The following is a 20,742-nucleotide window of genomic DNA, read 5'->3' on the forward strand; positions in this document are numbered from 1 at the left end:
GGCAAGTGGAAAAGGTAACCAGTAAAACTGTGCATCCTGTTGGCAGCTGTTGAAGCAATGGTGTATCCGTTGGGAATGTTCTCAGACAGCTGGAGATATGTTTAGGTGAGTCCTGAGATAAATGATTTGGAAGCCAGAACATGAAGAATATAGAGGGAATGGCTGAACCAAGAAAAGATCAGAGACTTGAGGATACCAAAAATCAGAAGATGGACAGAGAAATTAGAAACATTAAAACAGAATGGCTCCATCAAAGAAGAAAATTGGAAGAAATGAGAATAGAAGGTAAGAGAAACCTGAAAGAAAGAGTTACAAAAGGAAGGTAGTTTAGTATAAAAGTCACAGCAAAGTCAAGGGTAATGAGTACAATGGACTCAACCTAGAGGTTGTTGCTGACCTTCGTAAGAGCAGTTACAACAGAGTGATGACACAGGCTAGAATGCAGGCATCTAAGCATGAAAAGGATGAATAGGAAACAAAGGTGATGGACAAGCCATATACTCAGTGGGTTTTTACTTAATGGAAGAAAAAGGATTGAATGGTAGCAGTCATAAAAAATAACTATAGAGAACTTATTATGTGCTAGGCACCATTCTAAGTGTATAATATTTATTTAGCCTCACAACAACCCTATAAGGCAGCTACTACTACTATCCCCATTTAACAGATGAGAAAACTGAGACAGAGAAGTTAAATGACTGCATTAGGTCATGCACTTAGTAAGCAAGAGATATGAACCCAGGCAGCTCTAATTCCAGAACCTTAGAACTCTGAACTGCTTTGCTAGGCTTGCTTTTCAAGCAAGAAGACAAAGATGGACAAATATTGACTAACACAAGGTTTAACCAGATGAGACTAAAGCATATCTGAAGGCAGAAGGGAAAGAAAAGGGAAGACTGAAAAATGCTAGGAAATAAAGAGGATAAACTGGGGTAGAGAGAAGGGGATGGGCCCAGGAGATCAGGGAGAAGGTGCACTTTGAGCTGTGGAAACCTCTGAGATCCAAAGCAGGTAACATTTACACATGTTACCTGGGTGCCCATCAGTATCAGTGTCTGGGTCAGGGCGGGGAGCAGTCACTTGCCTGCAAGGCTTCATGGAGGTTGCCATTGTAGTCTATGATCTCGGTGGCTCCTTGATCACCCTTTTGGCCAGGTGGACCCTATGAAAAAACCACCCAAGGGAAAATCAGAAGGTTAGGCTGGGATGTAAAGGGGACTTGCAAAAACAGAAATAACAACATGCGTCTCTCTCTGACCATCAATTTCCTAGTAATGCCTACCTGCAGTTTTAGAATAAATAATCATGTTCAAATTTTGTTCTTGTTTCAAAGAAGACAAACCATTTCTAACTTCCTGTCTGTGCAGGTTAAAGATATGAAATGTGATAAAACAGAGACACGATTCAATCTCTGAAACTGTTTTCTGAAAATTATAAAATATAGGCTCATCTGCTTTGACTTGCAAAATTTGTGGGCTTTACCCATATTTATTAAAGCAACCCTTGACCTCCTTCTACTCATCTACACCTCACAGATTACTCCTCATTCTTTAAGAAGATAGAACACAGTTTTGTAGGAAATGCTTGATTTGCCAACAGAAATAGAATTTCATTAAAATTAAACCAAATAGGGAACAAATATTTTTAAGATATTTAATATTTTAAGATTTTAAATATTTCTACCCTATTCACTTTGCCACTGAATTCCCATTAGTTATGAAGGTAGTCAACTAATTCCCTGCCTGGGTTTTAAAAAGGCTTTTAAAATATATGGGCTATTGCTTTTTAAATAATTGAATTAATTGAAAAATGGAAAGTTTTATTAGCTGGATGGCTATGGGCTTGCTTATTTAGCAGAAAGAGAAGTAGAAAGAGTTTGTTAGACCTTCCTGTGGAACTTCTTCTAGATGTTGAACCTACACATTCATTGCTCCTGGTGACCAAAATAAAAAATAAAATGAAAGAGGGGGGTAGCAGGAGTAATTACGGTAGTCTACCTCCAGGGCGATTATTGGGTATTTTTAGTCCAGTGTCTTATGAAAAACCACATGGATACATATGTCAAATCTGGGCTTGCAGGGACCAAAAGCTTAGATGAGATTCACACTCACCCTCGGTCCCAGGGCTCCAGAGTCCCCTTTGTCTCCACGATCACCCTTTCCCCCATAAAAAGGGAAAAACACATAATTAGCAGTGGCACCAACATCTAGAAATATCTCAAATCTAGGGATATATTTAATATAATATAATATAATGGCACCTTTAAAGTGAACTACTGAAGTGAAAAATAACAACTAGAAAAACAATAACAACTGACATGGCAAAATGCATCTTTAAGTTGCATCTTTGAGTGAATTAAAATTCTCCTTCAGGTGGCGGAGTATCTTGGAACAACAATATATATGGTAACTTTCTCACTAGAAATCTTCCAGAACAAAGTGGTTTCTATAACACCCAGAGTAAGCTTTTACATCTCAGGTTGAGCCATATTTGCCTTTATGTGAAGAGATCTGGGGCAAGGGGAACTAGAGCCAACTTATTGGGTTGTCTGTTCTCTGAGAAGTGCAGATAACTAGGAGAGCTCATTCTGGAGAGATTTAGGAGGGAAAGTTCATCAGCGAGCCTCCTTCTGATGATAAGGATCTAAGGAAAAGGTTTTCTAGTGGTATAGGCCTTATAACGCTCAGAAGGTGCTGGAGTGGACAGGAGCTGGCTGGAACAGGTTGGCAGGGCTGCAGGTCACGGGCAGGGCAAACCTGCCTCTGCCTTTTTTTTCAGTACAACATGAAAACTCTCTAAATTTCCATTTATGATGTTATTACCCCACGTGGAGAGGCTCCAGGAACAGTCCAAGCATCAAACTCCACATGCATCACTCTGAGGCAATACTCAATATTCTCAGAAGTCTAAACAGAACCTTTAAACGTGAGTAGATTTGAAGGTTCTTTAAAATAGCCTTAAATTTACTGATCCTCTTCCTAAATGGAATTCTAAGCATTTTTAATATGTCTTTCTACCTATTCCTATAAACTGGGTAAGGACCAATGAAGGTAGCAGGAAAAGGGATTAAAGTTTTTCTGGTGGTTTCCTCATTTTGCACCCATTATTCCATGTTATTAGCTAACAGCATCTTAAATAACGTGTCTTCTGTCAACAGTGCACAGATAATTGTGGATACTGTAAAGAACATGATAAAGGAAAGAATTGCACTTGGTGGTAAAATTTTTAATGCAATGAAGGAAGTGAACTAACTTAAAAGCAAAACATAATTTGAACATTTATTACAAGGATAGCCAGGAAATAAAAAAATTAAATTATACCATAAATAATTTAAATTAAGTAAAACACCGAATTTTTTCCAAAGCAGCTATTATGAAACAGAAATACAACTTCTCTTACAGAATAGTCTGAAGCACAAGAACACATAGAAACAAACAAGACAAAACTGATGAATTTTTTTGTGATATCATCATAAGAATGAATTTATTGCTATCCCAGTGTGTGAAAGAATTTAATCTCAAACACGATTCTCTGAGGAAGAGGCAAAAGGTACAGCTTTTGAAGTCCTCATGTTACATTAAAATGGTTACCCGTTTACTAACCTTTGACCCCTTTGGGCCTCTAGTTCCTGATTCACCTTGTTTCCCCTATTATAGGAGAATGTGAAGATGAAAAAGAGAAGATGACAGAGGAGATAAGAAGAGAAAAAAGAAATTAGCAGTGACTCAGAATAATGAAGAAAAATGGAAAAACTTTAACTACCTCGATATATGGTTCTATATCATAGCTATTGTAACACTACACATAAGGTCAGCTGACCCTTGAATGACATGGGGTTCAGGGGCACTGACCTCATATGGTCAAAAATCCACTTTTGATTCACCTAAAATTTAACTATAAATAGCCTACTGTTGACCAGAAGCCTTATCGATAACATAGACAGCCAATTAACACATATTTTTTATGTTATATATAGCATACACTATATTCTTACGAACATGTAAGCTAAAGAAAAGAAACTGTTTTTTTTCAAATTGCTGCAAACCTCCAAGTACTTTTCCAATACATTTATTGAAAAAAATCCACATATAAGCAGACCTGTGCAGTTCAAACCCATGTTGTTCAAGGGTCTGCTGTGCTGTCATATCATTAGTCTATTCCCTGGTCTCTCTATGGTCCTACACTCCATTACAATTCTGAAGACTGCCCACCTATCAGTGGATGGGAAGAGTAGTGTGAATAAGTCTCATTAGTCTCAAAATTGTTTTCATGAATTTTTCATCAAAGAATAAATAATTTCCTGTGTCTCTTGGATAGGTTACTAAAATAAAGTGTTACCATATTAGTTTGCAGGAAATTTAAAATAATAAAGATTGAAAGTCAAATAAATCTTTAGCTCTAATATCTTCAAGGTGTTGCACACCATCAAGTTACTGCAGAAACGAACACACCATGGATCAACATTTTCCTCAGTAAGTTTTACTATACACTGAGTGATAGTGTGTTAATATGAAGTATCTCCCCCTTTACATTTGGATAAGTTATTAAATATGTTCGTGGAATAGCATAGAGTAAACTGGAAAGGTTGAGTTGTAAAATCCCCTTTGAAAAGAACTTATTGGTATACATTTCAATAAACTATTTGTGATTTTGGCTGTTTTAAAACCTGTTGAAGAATTTTGCTTTAATTTCATGTTCTAAAGTAAGTGGCACAAATTTACAAACCACAGGATGTTACTTTCCAATGCAAGAATAACTGACCTTTGGTCCAGGGGTCCCAGGCTCCCCTCGCTCCCCTCTTCCAGGAGGCCCTGCCTCCCCACGTTCACCCTGCCACAAATCAGAAAACAAATAAATGGCAACAGCCCCTCCCCAGCCCTCAGGCTGGTCCTTGTAAACTGAGTTGAATAAAATCAAAGAAAGAAGAGAGTTACAATTTATTTATCATGTGTCCAGCAGTGAATTAAATCTCAACACAGATTATCTCATTTAATAATCATAAAAATTATTCAATGCTTGTATTGTCATTCCCATTTTAAAGACAAGGAAATGGTTTGGTAAATGCCTGTCAGATGTGTGTGTTGGTAGGGAGAACGACCTTTAAGGGGAGTTGATAAGGGCCATCATACTTTGAGGCAGGCATGGACATAGCTTTCATTCTGCCAGCACTTTTTAAGATCTACTGGGAAGAAGCATGGTAAAGTGGTTAAGTGCCTGGCTTTGTAATCGGATATCCTGGATTTTAATTCTGGCTCTGTTACCAGTTCTGTGTTCTGGGATGTTAGTTAAGTTCTGAAAGCCTGTTTCCTCTGTAAAATGGAGAAAATTATAGTACTGATCTTGTAATTTGTAAAGTACTCAGAATAGAGCAAGATACATAGGTGTCACAGCTTTTTACTGTGTTCATGGCACTACAAACTAAGAACATGGCCACTGTCCTCAAGGAACTAGTGTTCTAGTTAAACAAGATCCACATGAACAAAATATTTAAGAATTATGGAGCAAAGTAAGGCTATATGTGAGAGAAGATGAAGTCCCAAAGGGTTCTGAATGGTCCAGATCAATTTCCTGGAGGTGAAACTTGAGTCCCATCCTGAGGATGGATGGGTAAGGTGATTTTATAATCACTGTTTACAATGGTGCTATTGATGAGTGCAGGAGCTGCACAAAACACTTTACATGCAGTATTTTATTCAACCCTCAAGAAGAATGAGAAAGGTCAGTATCCATACTCAATGCATGAGGAAATTGGAGCTCAGAAAAATTGCCCCAAATCACAAAGCTTTTAAAATGGGAAAGCTGTAATTTAAAACTGATTGTGCTCAATCTTCAATTTTTTGCAAAAATATTTCTGTATGTAAATCTTTTGCATATTTCTGGTCATTTTTCTTAAGACAAATTCTTAGTTGGGGAATTGCTGGGTCAAAAGTATTAACATTTTAAAAGCTTGCCAAATGGCTCTCCAGGAAGGCATTGCTGTTTTAACCCCCCTGAACACAGAGCAACGTCTGGCTTCCTGCATGGTGGGTAGATTTCAATAATCAAAAAGGTTTGGAATTCAGACTGGTGATAAACATGTTTATGGATGAGAAAATGTGAGGATGGAACCCTGCTCACTGAAGGAACCAATCATCTTGGAAAGGAGAAGAAAATAGGACTGGACCCATGATGGGTGAGGTTGGGCTTTAAATTCCAAGATCTTTATCTGCATCATGCCCACTTTGGGAAGCCTTTGTAGTTTGCAGGGCAGGTGAAATAGATGAGGCAAGGATTAAAGACCACTAGTTGGTTTTTCAGCATGAACTTAGAAGAGTAGGTGGGAAAATGGAGAGGATGGGAAAAGAGCAAGGGACCTGACTGGACATAGGAGATGGAAAAGATGTTTCAGAAGAGATTCTTCTGGGGATTAGACACTGAAAGCTTCTGTTGGTATATAGAATTTTTATTTTTTAAAAAACAAAATGTACTACACTTGGTGCTTCTTTTAATATTTTACAGAAGAATTCTAAAATAGTAACTATATACTTATTTTAGAGAAAAACAAAAACCTTAGAAAATCATTGGTCTGTAGCATATCACAGGAGTGGAGTCTCTACATGTTTACCTGGAATCATTTTTTTACCACAATGCCCCTAACTAGTTGCTTATCACTCTTTGGAGTCATACTGTTTATGTTTTCTTCCTTCTCTCCTTCTTCCCCTTCTCTCACACACTCTGGAATGTAAACTAGGAGAGTAGGGACTGTTTTTGTTGCATTTACTCTCCATTCTCAAATACTATAAAAATGTTTGACAAAAAAAAATGTGTTGTATTAATGAATAAACAGCATTGTTCAAAGTATTCCAAATTACTCATAATAAAACCCCATTTCCTTAGACTGACATAGGTCTCTCCCAGGCACTGATATAGAAAGTGAGGGAACAGCAGCATATAAACAGGTTTTTAGATGCTATTATCCATCTTCCTTCATTATGATCTCTCTTCATTGTGTTGGTGGTAAAAAATGCAGTGTTAGTTTACTTTTTACATCTGGATCTAGTGGTATACACCCCGACTGCCTACACAACTGGAAAAGGACTGGTGTTCAGCTGAGAGAGATTTTTAAAATAATCATGACTTCTCCATTATGATACCAAAGTCATGTCAGATGGGCAATTCAGCTGAAAATCAACTTCAAAAGATTGTCAATAAAATGAATTTCTTATCCACATCCTTTCTTGTGGAAATACAAAACAGGTAGAGTACATTCTGTGCTTTTACTGGGAGTTCAGAGTAGTATCTGTTATTAAAGTATCTGGTCTATAACATCAGGCTGGATTCTTCATGAACAGTAATTAATGTTGATTTTATGACTTTACATCTGGATTTTTTTGAAACTGTGGAATAATTTAAAATAAATGAACTAAAATGATATTTAAGTATAAACTCCATTCTCTACTGCCTGTGTTTCTTCTATTTTCCCTTGTTTAGCAAACAAAATGACACAAACACTTAGAGATCTAAGTCATGGCTGGTTCTCTCCAGTACTGACCAGGTTTCCCATTTCTTTGTGCTTATCCATGAGGCTCCTTCTTTCGTTACCTGGCTGTGAGGCTGCAAGCTGAATAAACACAATGGTTCTTAAATGAACAGCGAATGCTCATTATTCTTTTGCTTTCTCTCTTTTTATTCCAGAAAGTGCATTTCTTGTGTGAATCTGTTCAGGCTAAAACAGGCATTCCTCATATTTTGTTAATAAGCCTGACAGCTCATTATGTGAAAAAAAAATTGCTTGAGAAAACTGCAATTTTGCATAAATTCGACTGGGTTTCAGTCCGCCTTAGGCCACACATAGTTTCCATTTACTAGGATTACAGTTATTTTCTCTTGATCAGCGGAAATGAGGACCCCTCTGTCAGAACAGACCATGAACATATTTCTCTAGCTCTTGGAAATCATTCTGGCTTATTTCTGGTGAATGCAATAGACATTGAGGCAAAGACTAGTATGGTTTAAAAATAAAAGAATGCAGTTTGATCTAATTTTGTCCCTTCTTTGATTCATGAGTCTGTCATGAGCGAAGTTCCATCCTCAGAGCTGTACCTTTTTATGTCTTACTGGGCAGATAAAAAGAGAACTATGGGCTTAACTATACTTGTAGCAACATAATTTTTTATATGGTGGTATATAGATTTTGCTTTTAGGGCCCTCTCTACGGTTGCCAGGTGAAGGATCATGAGATGGTTTTCATTTCAGAACCTTTCTGCAGACGTTATTCAGGATGGAGCCTTTTGGGATGAGGCACTTAGGAATCTATATGACATCAGTTCTTGCCTTTGAAATCTAGGGAATGTTGGGAGAATAGCAATAAAAGCTTGATTTACAAGTATGCCCAAAAATCGGTGATAAGGAGCAGGAGTTAATGAGGTCTCTCTCTCCTCTCAGAATCCCTCTACTTTTTCATATGGCCAGGAGACTAATAGCATCCTATCAATTTGGGGGACAACAGAAACAACCAATATATTCCTCCATCCTGTTGTTTTTCCCAAGGCTTTCTGGAATTAACTTCCTATTACTTACTTAACATGGCATTCCCAGTAGAAGTGTTGGTAATGGGTGACTGGTTGCTTTAGTTCTCTATGCAAAAATATCTGATCACCTAAATAATAAAGTCACTCCACCTCTTTTTCAACATAATGGATTAAAATTATATGACAAAAAATTTCAGAAAGAAAATGAAGGAAAAAAGACTCTGCTTACCTTTGTTCCTGGTAACCCTGGTAAGCCTGGTTCTCCTTGAGGACCAATGAAACCTGGTTCTCCCTTTAAAAAGATAGGCATATGAGATTATTATTCATTAATAGTAATTAAGTAAAGTCGAACTGATTTCTCTCTACTGGAATTTTGCTCCTTTAATTGTATACAACTTACTTACTGAGATCCATTTACTGACTATAAAATTAATCAGATTTGGTTTTGATCAGTGAAAATACTTTGAACAAAACTTTGCAGAAACTTTAGAAGGTCAAAGAGATAAAGAAACCAGATAAATTCTTTATAATTTCCTTTCTCATCTTTTGTCCAGTGTTTCTTATCATTTATCAAATTAAGATCCATTTTGTTTGGGTGGGTGTGGGAGGTAGACTGGAAGACAGGCCTCATTGATCCTGCCTCCTAGTATTCCTGCCTCTATACAGTCCCTCTGTTAGAGAGTAGACTGGATTTACTGACTCATATCTAACACACAGATATGGCAGAAGTAGCGAGATATCACTTTTGAGACTAAGTCATACAAAGACTATGGCTTCCATCTCAGGGGCTCTTTCCCATAATCTCTTACTTGGATTACTTGCTGTGGGGAAAGCAATCTGCCATGCTGTGAGCAATCGTATGGGGAGATGCTCATAGTGAGGTGTGAGGTCTGCCAACAGTGATATATGTGAGCTTGGGGTGGAGGCTCCACCCCAGTAGAGCCTTCAGATGAGACCACAGACTTACTGACAGCTTGACTGAATCCTTATGGGAAACACTGAACCAAAGACACCTAGCTGAGCCATGCTCAAATTCCTAATTCTCCAAAACAGTCAGTCAATTGTTATTTTAAGCTACTCCAGTTTTGGGGGTAATATGGCAGGCAGCATAAATAACTGATAGAGTAGATGTGGCTAGGGAAGAGATTCAGGAATGTTCAGCATGAAAAGAAAAATACCTCTCCTTGCCATACCTCTATAACTCTTCTCTACTTCTCCACTACCTGGAGGAAACCCAGTATGGTGTAATAAAAAACATATATGTTCTTATTCCTGGTTCTTGCATGGAGCTCCTAAAACCCTTGGAATTTCCTGAGTCATGAAAGTAACAGGAATGCCTTTTGTTATTCATAACAAGCCCCTTTCAAACATGCCATAGTTTATGTTAATGAGGTGACTCTTGGCAGGCCCAGACAGCCTGCGGATGCGGGGTGTGACAGGAAGTCTGGCCTTTCCTTTTTTCACCATCTCCAGAGATGGGACAGGGGCTGGAGATGAGTTCAATCACCAATGACCAATGATGTAGTCAACCATGCCTATGTAATGGAACCTCCAATTAAACCCCTCAACAGTGGAGACTAGAGAGCTTTAAATTGATGAACACATCCATGTGCTGGCAGGAGGGTGCACCCCTGCTCCAAGTGAACAGGGGCTCCTACACTCAAGACCCTTTTGACTTGACCCTATGTACCTCTTTATTTGGCTATTTTTATATTTTATAATTAACTGTAACAGTAAGTATGGTATTTTCCTGTGTTCTGTGAGTAATTGTATCAAATTATCAAATGAATGGGGGTGGAAGTGGATGGTTGTGAGTACTCTTTAATTTGTAGCCAATTCAGACAGAAGTGCAGGTAATGGGGGGATGAGAACTGGGGACTGGGGTCTGAAGCAAGGGCAGATTTGTGAGAGATGGAGCCCTGAGGAGTCTCAGGCTGTCCTCAAGTAGTTAGTGTCATAATAGGACTGAATAACAGGACGTGCAGCTGGTGTCAGAGAATCAGAGAACTGGAGAACTGGTGTTGGAAAAGACTCCTTGTATTGAATTTGGTGTCAGAAAACACCAAACGATCAGTCTTCACATTTTTTTTAATATTCATAAAGTTTAATTTTTTTAAGACTGTGAGCTCAACTGTAAGAGCCTAACTTCCTAAAACTAGAGTGAAGTGTTATAGCCAAACCTGTAATGGCTCTGTTTCTGCATTTCCTGTCCTCGCCCACCCTCCTCACCGCACCCGACCCTCCCACCTCTACTCTTTGGATTATTTCTGAAGTTGTTAATGTTGTTTGATATATTTGATTTTTCCTAAGGTAGCAATATTTCAACATTTGTTTCTTGATACTTGGAGTTAAGCAGGAAGATACAGACAGGATGTTTAATAAGAAGTGTTAAAATGTCATCAAATATTTTTGAAATAAGTGAGTTTCTAAAACATGCTATATAAAACCTTATTAATGCTTTAGGTTTCCCATTGTGAAATTTCTTTAACTATATTCCACCTGTCCCATCCCTACATGTAATGTAAAGGAAAATCTGAACAAATAATTTTGCATGGATCTCCTAGTACTCTAAAGTGAAAATAAATTATATTCTTAGAAATTAATAATGACCATTCCACTTCTTGTAAAAGAGTCTGACTTGTTATTTTAAAGGAATACATTTACTTACAAGTAAGACATTTCTCCCAATTAAATCACATATACAAATACATAAATGTTCTCTCTCCACCCTCAAGAAAAAAATCTGTATTAAAGTCAATGCATATCATTAGTGACTTACTGTCATGAAAATATAATGAAAGTTAATAGTTTGAAAGTTTACATGCAGACAAGACTCTTGCACATCTTCAAGTAGAAATAAAATTATCTCACTGTTTAGCAAAGCATATAGAAGCACCATTAAAGTATACTAGTAAAGAAGAAAGGGTAAATGTTGCAAAAACATATTTCTTATTCAGGTTAGTGTTTAGTTTATAAAAAGATGAAGCATGCAGTTTCATAATTTACAAATAAATAAATATGGCTTTGGGACCTCAGTGACAAAAATGTCGCATCTCTCTTTTTAAAAAAAAGAACAGATATGAAATTCTCCTGAACGTGTACATGAAGTTCCTTTACATAGAATATTCAGGGGAAAATTTTTATTTTCAGATATAAAATTAGCAATGCATTTAACAGTCACAACAATTTTAGCACTGGCTAATTTTAAAGGCTTTGAATATGTTTAGTTGTACCTTATCATGACACTCCAAGAAATCATCTATCATACTGATACATTCACTTCTTATTTCGAGGGGAAAAATAGCATACATAACTTTAGGATGATAGTTTTATGTTTATTTAATTTCAGAGCTCTCAATCCCTTTAGAGACGTTATCTCCATTCCCTCTGTGTCTTGGCAGAAAGGGGAGGAAACAGTCATTGGTTTCTTCTCTGGCTCAGGCTTGAAAGACAATTGTTGGAATAAATAAGGCATAAACAAAACTTGTTTTTGAGCTGCCTGGGCTGTTTTTAACCTTCCTAACCTTATACCAAGGGCTCTCAAAGTGCCTTTCATTTACCCTTATTAGTGTACAGAATAGGAAGACAGTAGAAGTTCACTGACAGGGCTTCAGAGTCCACATTTCATCTATCTTAAAGAAACTACCACTTGTAGAGCTTGCAGTAGTATCAAAAAAGAATATGAAATTTCTTGTAATTTTACGAAAAGGTTATTAACTCTTCCCTTGTCCAATTATATATTTGTTTGAGGCTGTTTTTTCTTTATATACGTCAACCAAAACAACAAATTGCAACAGACTGAATGTAGAAGCAGATATGAGAATCTAGCTGCCTCCTATTAAGCCAGACATTAAAGAGATTTGCCAAAAAAAAATAAATTGTGTGTGTGTGTGTGTGTGTGTGTATGTAAACAATGTCACTCTTCTTGCTATTTTTTGTTCTGGAAAATCAGTTATATTTCATAAAACATATTTATAATTAACACATAATGGGTTTTTTAAATTTCTCAGTTTTAATTTATAATACAAAAAATATCAGTAGCTACAACCTACATAAATGCAATGTCATTCAATCCTAATTTTTAAGTGTGTAAAGGGATTTTGAGACCAAAATGTTTGAGGACTGTTGGCACAAAGGTACAGAATTGAGTTAAAGTCTGGCTTTGCTAGATGGAACCCTAAGGTGTCAAATAATAGAATATTCTGGCATCATTAAAGGGTGGTTTAGTCAAGACTTATTACATGATAATGTAAGTAAAGCACTTAAGTGCTGTTTTTAGAATAATGTAAGTGAACCATAAATGTGTATTATCATTGTAGCCCTGATCTTAAGACTCAAAAATGATAGCTACTATCATCACCATCATCATTATCACCATCATCACCATCACCACCACCATTATCACCATCACCACCATCACTACAATCACCACCATCATCATCACCACCACTACCACTGTCACCATCACCATCACCACCATCACATCACCATCATGATCACGATCACCACCATCACCACCATTTTCACCATCACCACCATCACTACAATCACCACCATCATCACCATCACCACTACCACTATCACCATCACCACCATCATCACCATTACCATCATCACATCACCACCATCATGATCACGATCACCACCATCACCATCACCACCACCATTACACCATCACCACGATCACCACCACCACCATTATCACCATCACCACCACCATCTTCACCACCATCACATTGTTAATAGCCCCAGCAGTAACACTACAGGCAGTATTACATCCTCTCTGTAACTAGCTGGTGACATATGAGGTGATTTCCTGTTCCTTTACAACCTATATGGGGCTATACTCAATGCTTCAACTTCTTTCAAGAAGTAGCCCTGCATTTAAATTTTCTCATGTGAATATAGCATCACTTTATGAGAATATCCATCTGCCAGAGCATTTAGTATTACAAACCCAAAGTGTGTAGGGCAGAGGAGACAGGTTTATTAAGAATGAGTTTTCATCTCATGAGGAAGGGAAAGAGAAAGTGGTCATTCCTATTGAATTTCCCTAAATAAATGTAACCCATAAAAAAAATCTTGCCTCTTTGACATGGACTGATGTAGAGCTTAAAGGTTCAAGAATTTCCTGAAATGTTTAGAAAGGCTATGACAACCTATGTTTCTATAAATACTTTTTAATGTGATAAAAAAAATAGCAAGTGGTTATTCTACTATAGTAACAATTCTAGTGAACCAGGATAGAGGAAGGAGACTTGGTCATGTGAAGGTAACAGAAAGCACCTGAATTAGGATTTAAACACAAAACACTTTTGGGAAACTGTCTTTGGAGTGAATCAGATTACACAAAAATTAGGTTACGTAAGTTTTCAGGGCAATAAACAGGAGGGCTACAGTGATAACAAACATTTATGGTTCACTTACGTTATTCTAAACTGTCTGTATTGGACTATATAATGAGTGATCCTTGGAGCTATTTGTACAAATCTCATTTAATCAATGGGAAATAAGAGATTGTTAAATTGGAAATAATTCACATGTATTTGTTGGAGTAAACAAGGTGGGGGAGAGATGCAGTAGAGGAAATGGGAACTGTAATGGAATTAAGCTCTTACATTACTTTTAATGAAGGAACAATTAAACCTGGAGCTGTTTTTCTTCTTCCTTTTTACAAGGCAATTACATGAATTAGAAAATTCAAATTATAATTTCAATGAACATTTTAGGAAAATCATAGGACTGTAAGGCAGAGCTCCTTTGAAAAGGGCAGATGCTGGCCGTCATAACCAGGGAAATGTGGAATTTATAGGTAAACAGCAAGGCAGATAGCTCTACCACTGAAGTGGAAACAATAAAACATGACGTTTTCTGAAACAATGTTAATCTTTCTGGTTTCTGATGTGTTAGTGCTTTTCTTTTTAATGAACACAAAGTCTAAGAAGAATGGAGAAAAGACATAGGCTTTAAACATTGGTTTGTCATGAACACCAGGGCACCAAGGAATAATGTAAGAGTAAGTTTAGAAGAGTGTTAATTACTTCAGAGCCACTTTAATCTGTTTTTCTCTCAAGTTTCACATATATATCTTTTTCTCTCATTTCATATGTGTATTCTAAATTTTTCTCCACCTTTCTTTTTATTCACTCACCACCTCAAGTGAGATAGCATCTTAGGTTACTTTTGTTACTGTTGAGAACAAGATTGCAAAGTCAATTGGGATTCTATTCATGTCGGTCCTGTTGATCCTGTGTGGAAGGGAATCAGGAGTGAAGGCAACAGACTGCCAGCCTGAATATGTCATTGCTGGAGAAGTTAGTGCTGAAATACAGGGAGAGTAAAAAGTAAAAAGAAGGGAGAGAAGGAGGAGGAACAGTGGAGGAATGCAGGGACGGGATGAGGAGAAAGGGGGAGGAAGACAAGAAGAGAGAGGAAATAGGAAAAGGAACAAGCATCTTAAATTTTCTGTTCCTCTACCATGACCATAACAATTAAATCCAGGTTTAATCTGTTATTGTGCTGGTTGTTTTGTTTTCACTGGTCCTGGAAACATCCAACATACATTTACCCATGGGACAGACATAGAAAAACATAAACAATATAATATCTAACTCTTGAAATAAACACAGGGCTATGATTGAACTAAAGCCTGGAGGTAAAATACATACAGCACTATTTATCATAACCCTTAATACTATCTAAAATTTTAATCACTACAACACAATTAATAACTGGCAGCATAGCCTGCTACCCAGGCCAAAGGCTAACCAGAGAATACATGGTTGTCAGAGAAATCTCAGCTCCATTAGTGCTATTGTAATAAGGCAATAATACGGCATCAAATTCAAAAATGAAGAAAAGTTTGGTATGAGTTTCTGCTCTTGTCTTGGATACTGTGTCTGATTTCCTCCTGAGTTGTTTCATGAATTCTGTCCTTCGTTTATTAGCAACATTAATTAGTTAGCTCACCACCAATGAGTTCAAAAACCAGGTCTCAACACGACGAGTGTAACACATTTATTCCCTGTGTTGAGCTGATAGGAAAGAATAATAGAGTGCGATGGCTTTGGCAACTAAACTGGGATTCGAGGTGGGCAGGAGAAATGAGCTTAATTCAGGGCAAAGCACAAAACAGGCCTCCTACCAAGCTACTGGGAGCAAGCAGACCCATCTGAGAATCTGACACAGGTTGCTAATTTGAATGAAAGCTTTAAACAGCCAGGGCATATAATGATGCAAGTCTAAGGCGAATAGCTACAGCTGAAATCAAGGGCGTATCTTCTCACGACCAATTTTGGAGGGCCTAATGGTTTCACACAGATCTTTCCAATTTCAGCCACAGCTTTGAGCTGGTAATATTAAGCTCAAGGAAAATAAGTCAGAGTAATGAATATGTACTGTATTTGAAAATTATCATGGTTTTGCACCACGCAAAAAGTTCTCTTATTGATTAGAGTGTCATTATTAGAGTTCTCTTTCTCCATTTGCTTTCTCTCATAAATTAGCAACATGTACACAGAGAAATGAAGTAAACTACAAGAAGATTTCTATAGGAAGGTGGGATCTATTCATTATGTAAGATGACATGATACCACAAAGATAAGATTTCTGACTGAAGCCACTTTTGCTCAACTCATTTACTATTACTTTTTAAAAATTCAAACAGCCTATTGAGATAGCTTAACTTCTGTGTATTCTGGCCAAAAAAAAAAACCCCAGGAAAAACAAAATAAAAATACCCCCAAACAATGCAAACAATTACCATCTTTACCAACACAAAAGGATAACAAATGGGCCTTCTGTATTACAAAAACGCAAGGAAAAACCAGGAAAATCCTTAAGAGCATGACTTTTCTGAAATCTAACAATGACCATCAAGGTCTCATTAAGCCTTGGAATTCCACAATAAAATCTGGACTAATTTTTCTTAAGTCCACATTTAATACATAGCAAGAAAGTATTTCAGATGACCTTACTTTATCTTTTAAATGGCAATTGGGACAGTTCACGTAACACTCTTTTGTCAAATTTACATAAAGGATGTCCTTCATATAGATTAATAGTCAAGGTAAGAAAGGAAGAGACAGTTTCATTCACACAGAAATGCTCATCAGGTGTTTCCCTATAAACTTCCAGAACTTACCATCTGCTAAATGTAATGGTGGTCAGAAAGACCTAACTGATTAGCTCTTGCCCACAGAAAAATCTCTGGTTTTTCATTTATTACCACTTGTTTTATTTTTACAAGTCATTATCAATTAAAGCAGGAAGAGATAGTATTTTTTTTAATCTGTCTAAAAAAAACATCTGATATATCATCTTAAACCAAGTCATGTTTTCCATGATATTTATCACTCCCCAAGCAGATCCAATTTTCATTGCCTAAAAAATAGTACAACAGGGCTTAAAAAATATGATTTGCCTGGGTGCTAAAAAACATCACCAGTAATTTTGATTAATGTGTCCTGACACTGAATGCATTAGCCATACAATAATCTTCTTGCTTAAAGGCTAATTAGAATTCAAGTCAGCATGATACCTGCTTTTAAGGATTACAAGAAGAAAACTTGTTGTAATAAGAACCTCCAGGCAGCCAGGTTTTGTAATGATTGATTTGTAAAATTATTGAGGAAGAAAAAAAGAATGAGAAAGTAAGAAGAGTCTGTCCCCAAAACTTAAGGATCAAATTTGAGTACAAATTAAAACATCTTGGTGGCTATGATGAAAATGAACTATGATAGCAGGTTTATTTAAAACTTAGAAAACATACTTTTCTGATTATTTTAAAAATAGGATGACATCATGCAAGCACATTTTGGTGTATTTATTGGAGGTTTCCTTACGGCTGCTAAAAATCTCTGATTTCTGGTTGTATGAATTTCCTAATAGGACTCTTAAATTACTCAACTGCTCAGGCGCACTTTGTGCAAGCAGGAAATAATTATAAGTAACACTAACAATGTTATCCTTATAACCAGTATGTCTTTTCTTTTTTATTTTAGGAATTCATTTCATATCCTATGTTACTTCCAGAAACTTTCTTCTGCTATTTTTAAAATGTGATTTGCTGTTTCTGAGGAAGCAAGCTCATCCCCAGCAGATTTAGAAGATAAATTTCTACTAGATTACCGAACACGATAATTAATCTTAAGAGTGCCAAAGTACATGTTTCTGCCACCTGTAAAAGTTAGTCTTTATGTGATTTAGTGCCAAGGATGATTTCATGTAACAAGGGATAGTTACTGTCTCATACCCTCTCTATACTCTCTATACTCAAATTCTTGACCTGAATGTCAAATTTTCACTAATGTAGAAGCCAGAGCAAAAATACCAAATTGAGGGAAAATACTGTAAAAATTTATTTACCACCTAAATGATTTTTTTCAGATTTGTGGTATTTTTTACTGTATTACATCTCCCTACTGTATTAATATTTCTGTATTATGCAAATGTTTTCCCATTTACTTTCTGAATATGATGAGATAAACTGGTGGTCTGTGCTGAAAGGAGAAAAGCAAGCACTGAATATCTGTATTTGTTAAAAATGTCCCAGGCAATGATTTCCATCATTACATGTCCTGTTCTTGGTTTGCTCTTCCAGTGAGCAGTGTCAGGAAGGAGACTTCAACAGTACCAAGTCTTATATTCAAAACATTGTGTTCCCTCATCCTTTGTTTCTGGAATATTTTTTGATTATAAGAAAAGGGCAATAGTGTGATGTCATGTTTCAAGAGAAAGTAGGTTATCTTATGGCTCTTAAAGATAGCATTTACCCATCACTGCAAAGGAGTTTTCAGAGTTTACATCTACTGACCTGTAGAGTGTGAAAGGATTTATGTTCTCTAGGTTAAATCAATCACACAAGGAAAGATTATAAGGAACAGGTGCATAACCAATGTTTCTAATATTCTGAGCTGCTCCAACAGAAAGAGATAATAATAGCTAAAATTTATATAGCATTTATTATTTGCCTGGCAATATTTTAGGAATTGCACATTTATTAATTCAAGCAGTCTTCACAGCAGCTCTCTGAGTTACGTACAATGACAATTTGATGCCCATTTCATAAACAGGAGCACAGAAAGATTACATAACTTGTTCAATGTCATGATATAGCTTCATTAAATGGCGAGGGCTGGAAGCAGAATCTGCACACTGATGGTCTGGTGTTAAAGTAAGGCTCTTCACTGCTCTAGACTGCTTAACTACTAGAGTAATATGATCATAAAAAGGGGGTAACATATTTACATTTTTCAAAATAACTGTGGAGACATGAATTAAAACAAAATAGGAACTTTGAATCTTTCCCTTTTATGGGATATCAGGAAAGCTAGTTACAATGTTTTGTCCATGAAAAATTTATTTGAAGGCTTGTTTATAAAAATAATCTTCTGAGCGCAAACCTTATTCTGGAAGATCAATGTCTGCATGGTACATGGTGCACAATTTAATTTTCCCAGTTGAACATTCTGACACTATATGAACCATGAATGCATGAAATAGGAATTTCAAATGACTTCCACATGGAAAGAGAACTTTCCAATACTTGTGCAGGAAGCTGAAGAGTAGTTTGAAATTAAGTTGTGCCTGTTCTTAGTGACTTTTATTATGTATGCCTAAGGTATTAGCACTTTCTCTGAGTGGGACTCTGAGGTGATAGATAGATGAGCCTGCTGTCTGTATTTAGGCACTTTGCTCATTTCCTGAGAGCTGTGTGGAAAGCATGTGGATGCTCATTAGGTTTCCAACCATTCTCCTAGAGCAACAGGTGGTGGATCAAAGCTTCCCCGGTATGCCATGGCTGGGTTCCTCAAGTCTTGGAAATAATGATGGCCTTTGCATGCTCTCTGGAGTACCAGCAGATAAGAAGGAGGTGAATAGCAGCAGGAAGTATTTCCAAAGCATAAACAAACACACAAGTCTAGGAAGCTTATGAGTAATGTCCTTGCTACCACATATTCTAAATCCGTACATGGTGGTTTCCTCTCTAAATATTGTTACTCGTTCAAACTATAAAATTATGGGCAACTGTCCTGTGGTTAGCAACCTAATAAAAGTGAGGTATATAAAGGAATAAAGGACATCCCAGGCTAGTGAAGCCATATCATAAAATTATAAAGTTTTAACACATTTATAAATATCCACTGACTACTAATGACAATTTCTTAAATTGCCTCCTTTAAAAAATTATTTAATTAGACTGAGCACCTACCACATTATATGGAAAGAATATTGCTCACTACTTGAAAGAGAACAAGAAGACAAAGATAATTACACCAAAACCAGAATCTGTGATTTAAATCAAATACTGGATAGTTACTTAACAGTACTTGAAATCACATAGAAAAGTATCTCTAGTGAATATGAAAAGGCTTTTGCCAATTGATTGCTTATTGTCACTATAGTCACTAGTCAAGGTTAGAAAAACAAAGGAAAATATCACCTGTACGATCGTGACAAAATACATCTGGCAATTTCCTACAGCCGAGGAATAAAAGCATTCACTGGAGGTGGCAAATCACCACCATCTTTCTAACTTCAAAAAGTTCAAAACATTCAGAGTAGTTCACATATGGCTGGGGAAATGCTATGGGATATTTTTCATGGGTGACATAAAATAAATAAAAGATAATGACAACAAATAGCAGTAACTGAAATTTGCTTTTGGCTTTTTTGTTTTGGAGGGGAAAAACTCCCAAACCTTTACTCTTCAGTACGTTTTCTCACCAAGAAAGTGCCTAACGCTCAGGAGAAGGGAAAACTGGATTTTAACACAGCACCAAGGGCCCTGCCCGCGAGCCAGCAGGAGCGGTCAGCCCTGCTAACCTACACACACAGCTGCAGAAAACCCTGCCCCAGCACCTCCAAACTGCCTCCTTTCAAATGCTTCCCCCCTTATTTATAATGCTACCAGGTTCTTCTACACTAATGTTGAATATAATTTTCTTAAACTTGTTGTAAAAATCTATGATCCTCCAATCATTTGTAAAATGCTCTTTTTTTAATGTGTGGGAATTACTAAGGAACTGCCATAAATTAACTCTGCACTATGAAGTCACATATTAATTTTATTAAGTTATTTTTGCTAAATAGACAATGATAAGGGAATGACTTTGACTATTTAGTAAACTGCTGTCAGAGAGTGTACTTTTTCACTGAAGAAGCCAAAGACTAAAAATATACCAAAAGGACTTATCTAAGTGTCTATGATGCTAATCTAGAAACATCAAAC

General features: G+C 36.7%; 1 protein-coding gene across 1 annotated transcript in view; it reads right to left on the bottom strand.

The window, feature by feature from the left end:
• The window catches only part of COL25A1 (collagen type XXV alpha 1 chain), a 468,658-nt gene that overhangs the window by 45,106 nt on the left and 402,810 nt on the right, over positions 1 to 20,742 (bottom strand). The window contains exons 19-23 of the mRNA XM_036920918.2: positions 8,740 to 8,802; positions 4,762 to 4,830; positions 3,603 to 3,647; positions 2,112 to 2,156; positions 1,085 to 1,162 (exon numbers count right to left, since the gene is read on the bottom strand). Of these exons, the coding sequence (XP_036776813.1) occupies positions 1,085 to 1,162; positions 2,112 to 2,156; positions 3,603 to 3,647; positions 4,762 to 4,830; positions 8,740 to 8,802 (300 nt within the window). The remainder of the gene's footprint in view (positions 1 to 1,084; positions 1,163 to 2,111; positions 2,157 to 3,602; positions 3,648 to 4,761; positions 4,831 to 8,739; positions 8,803 to 20,742) is intronic.

This window comes from Manis pentadactyla, chromosome 5 (genome assembly GCF_030020395.1).
Source record: "Manis pentadactyla isolate mManPen7 chromosome 5, mManPen7.hap1, whole genome shotgun sequence".
Classification (NCBI taxonomy): domain Eukaryota; kingdom Metazoa; phylum Chordata; class Mammalia; order Pholidota; family Manidae; genus Manis; species Manis pentadactyla.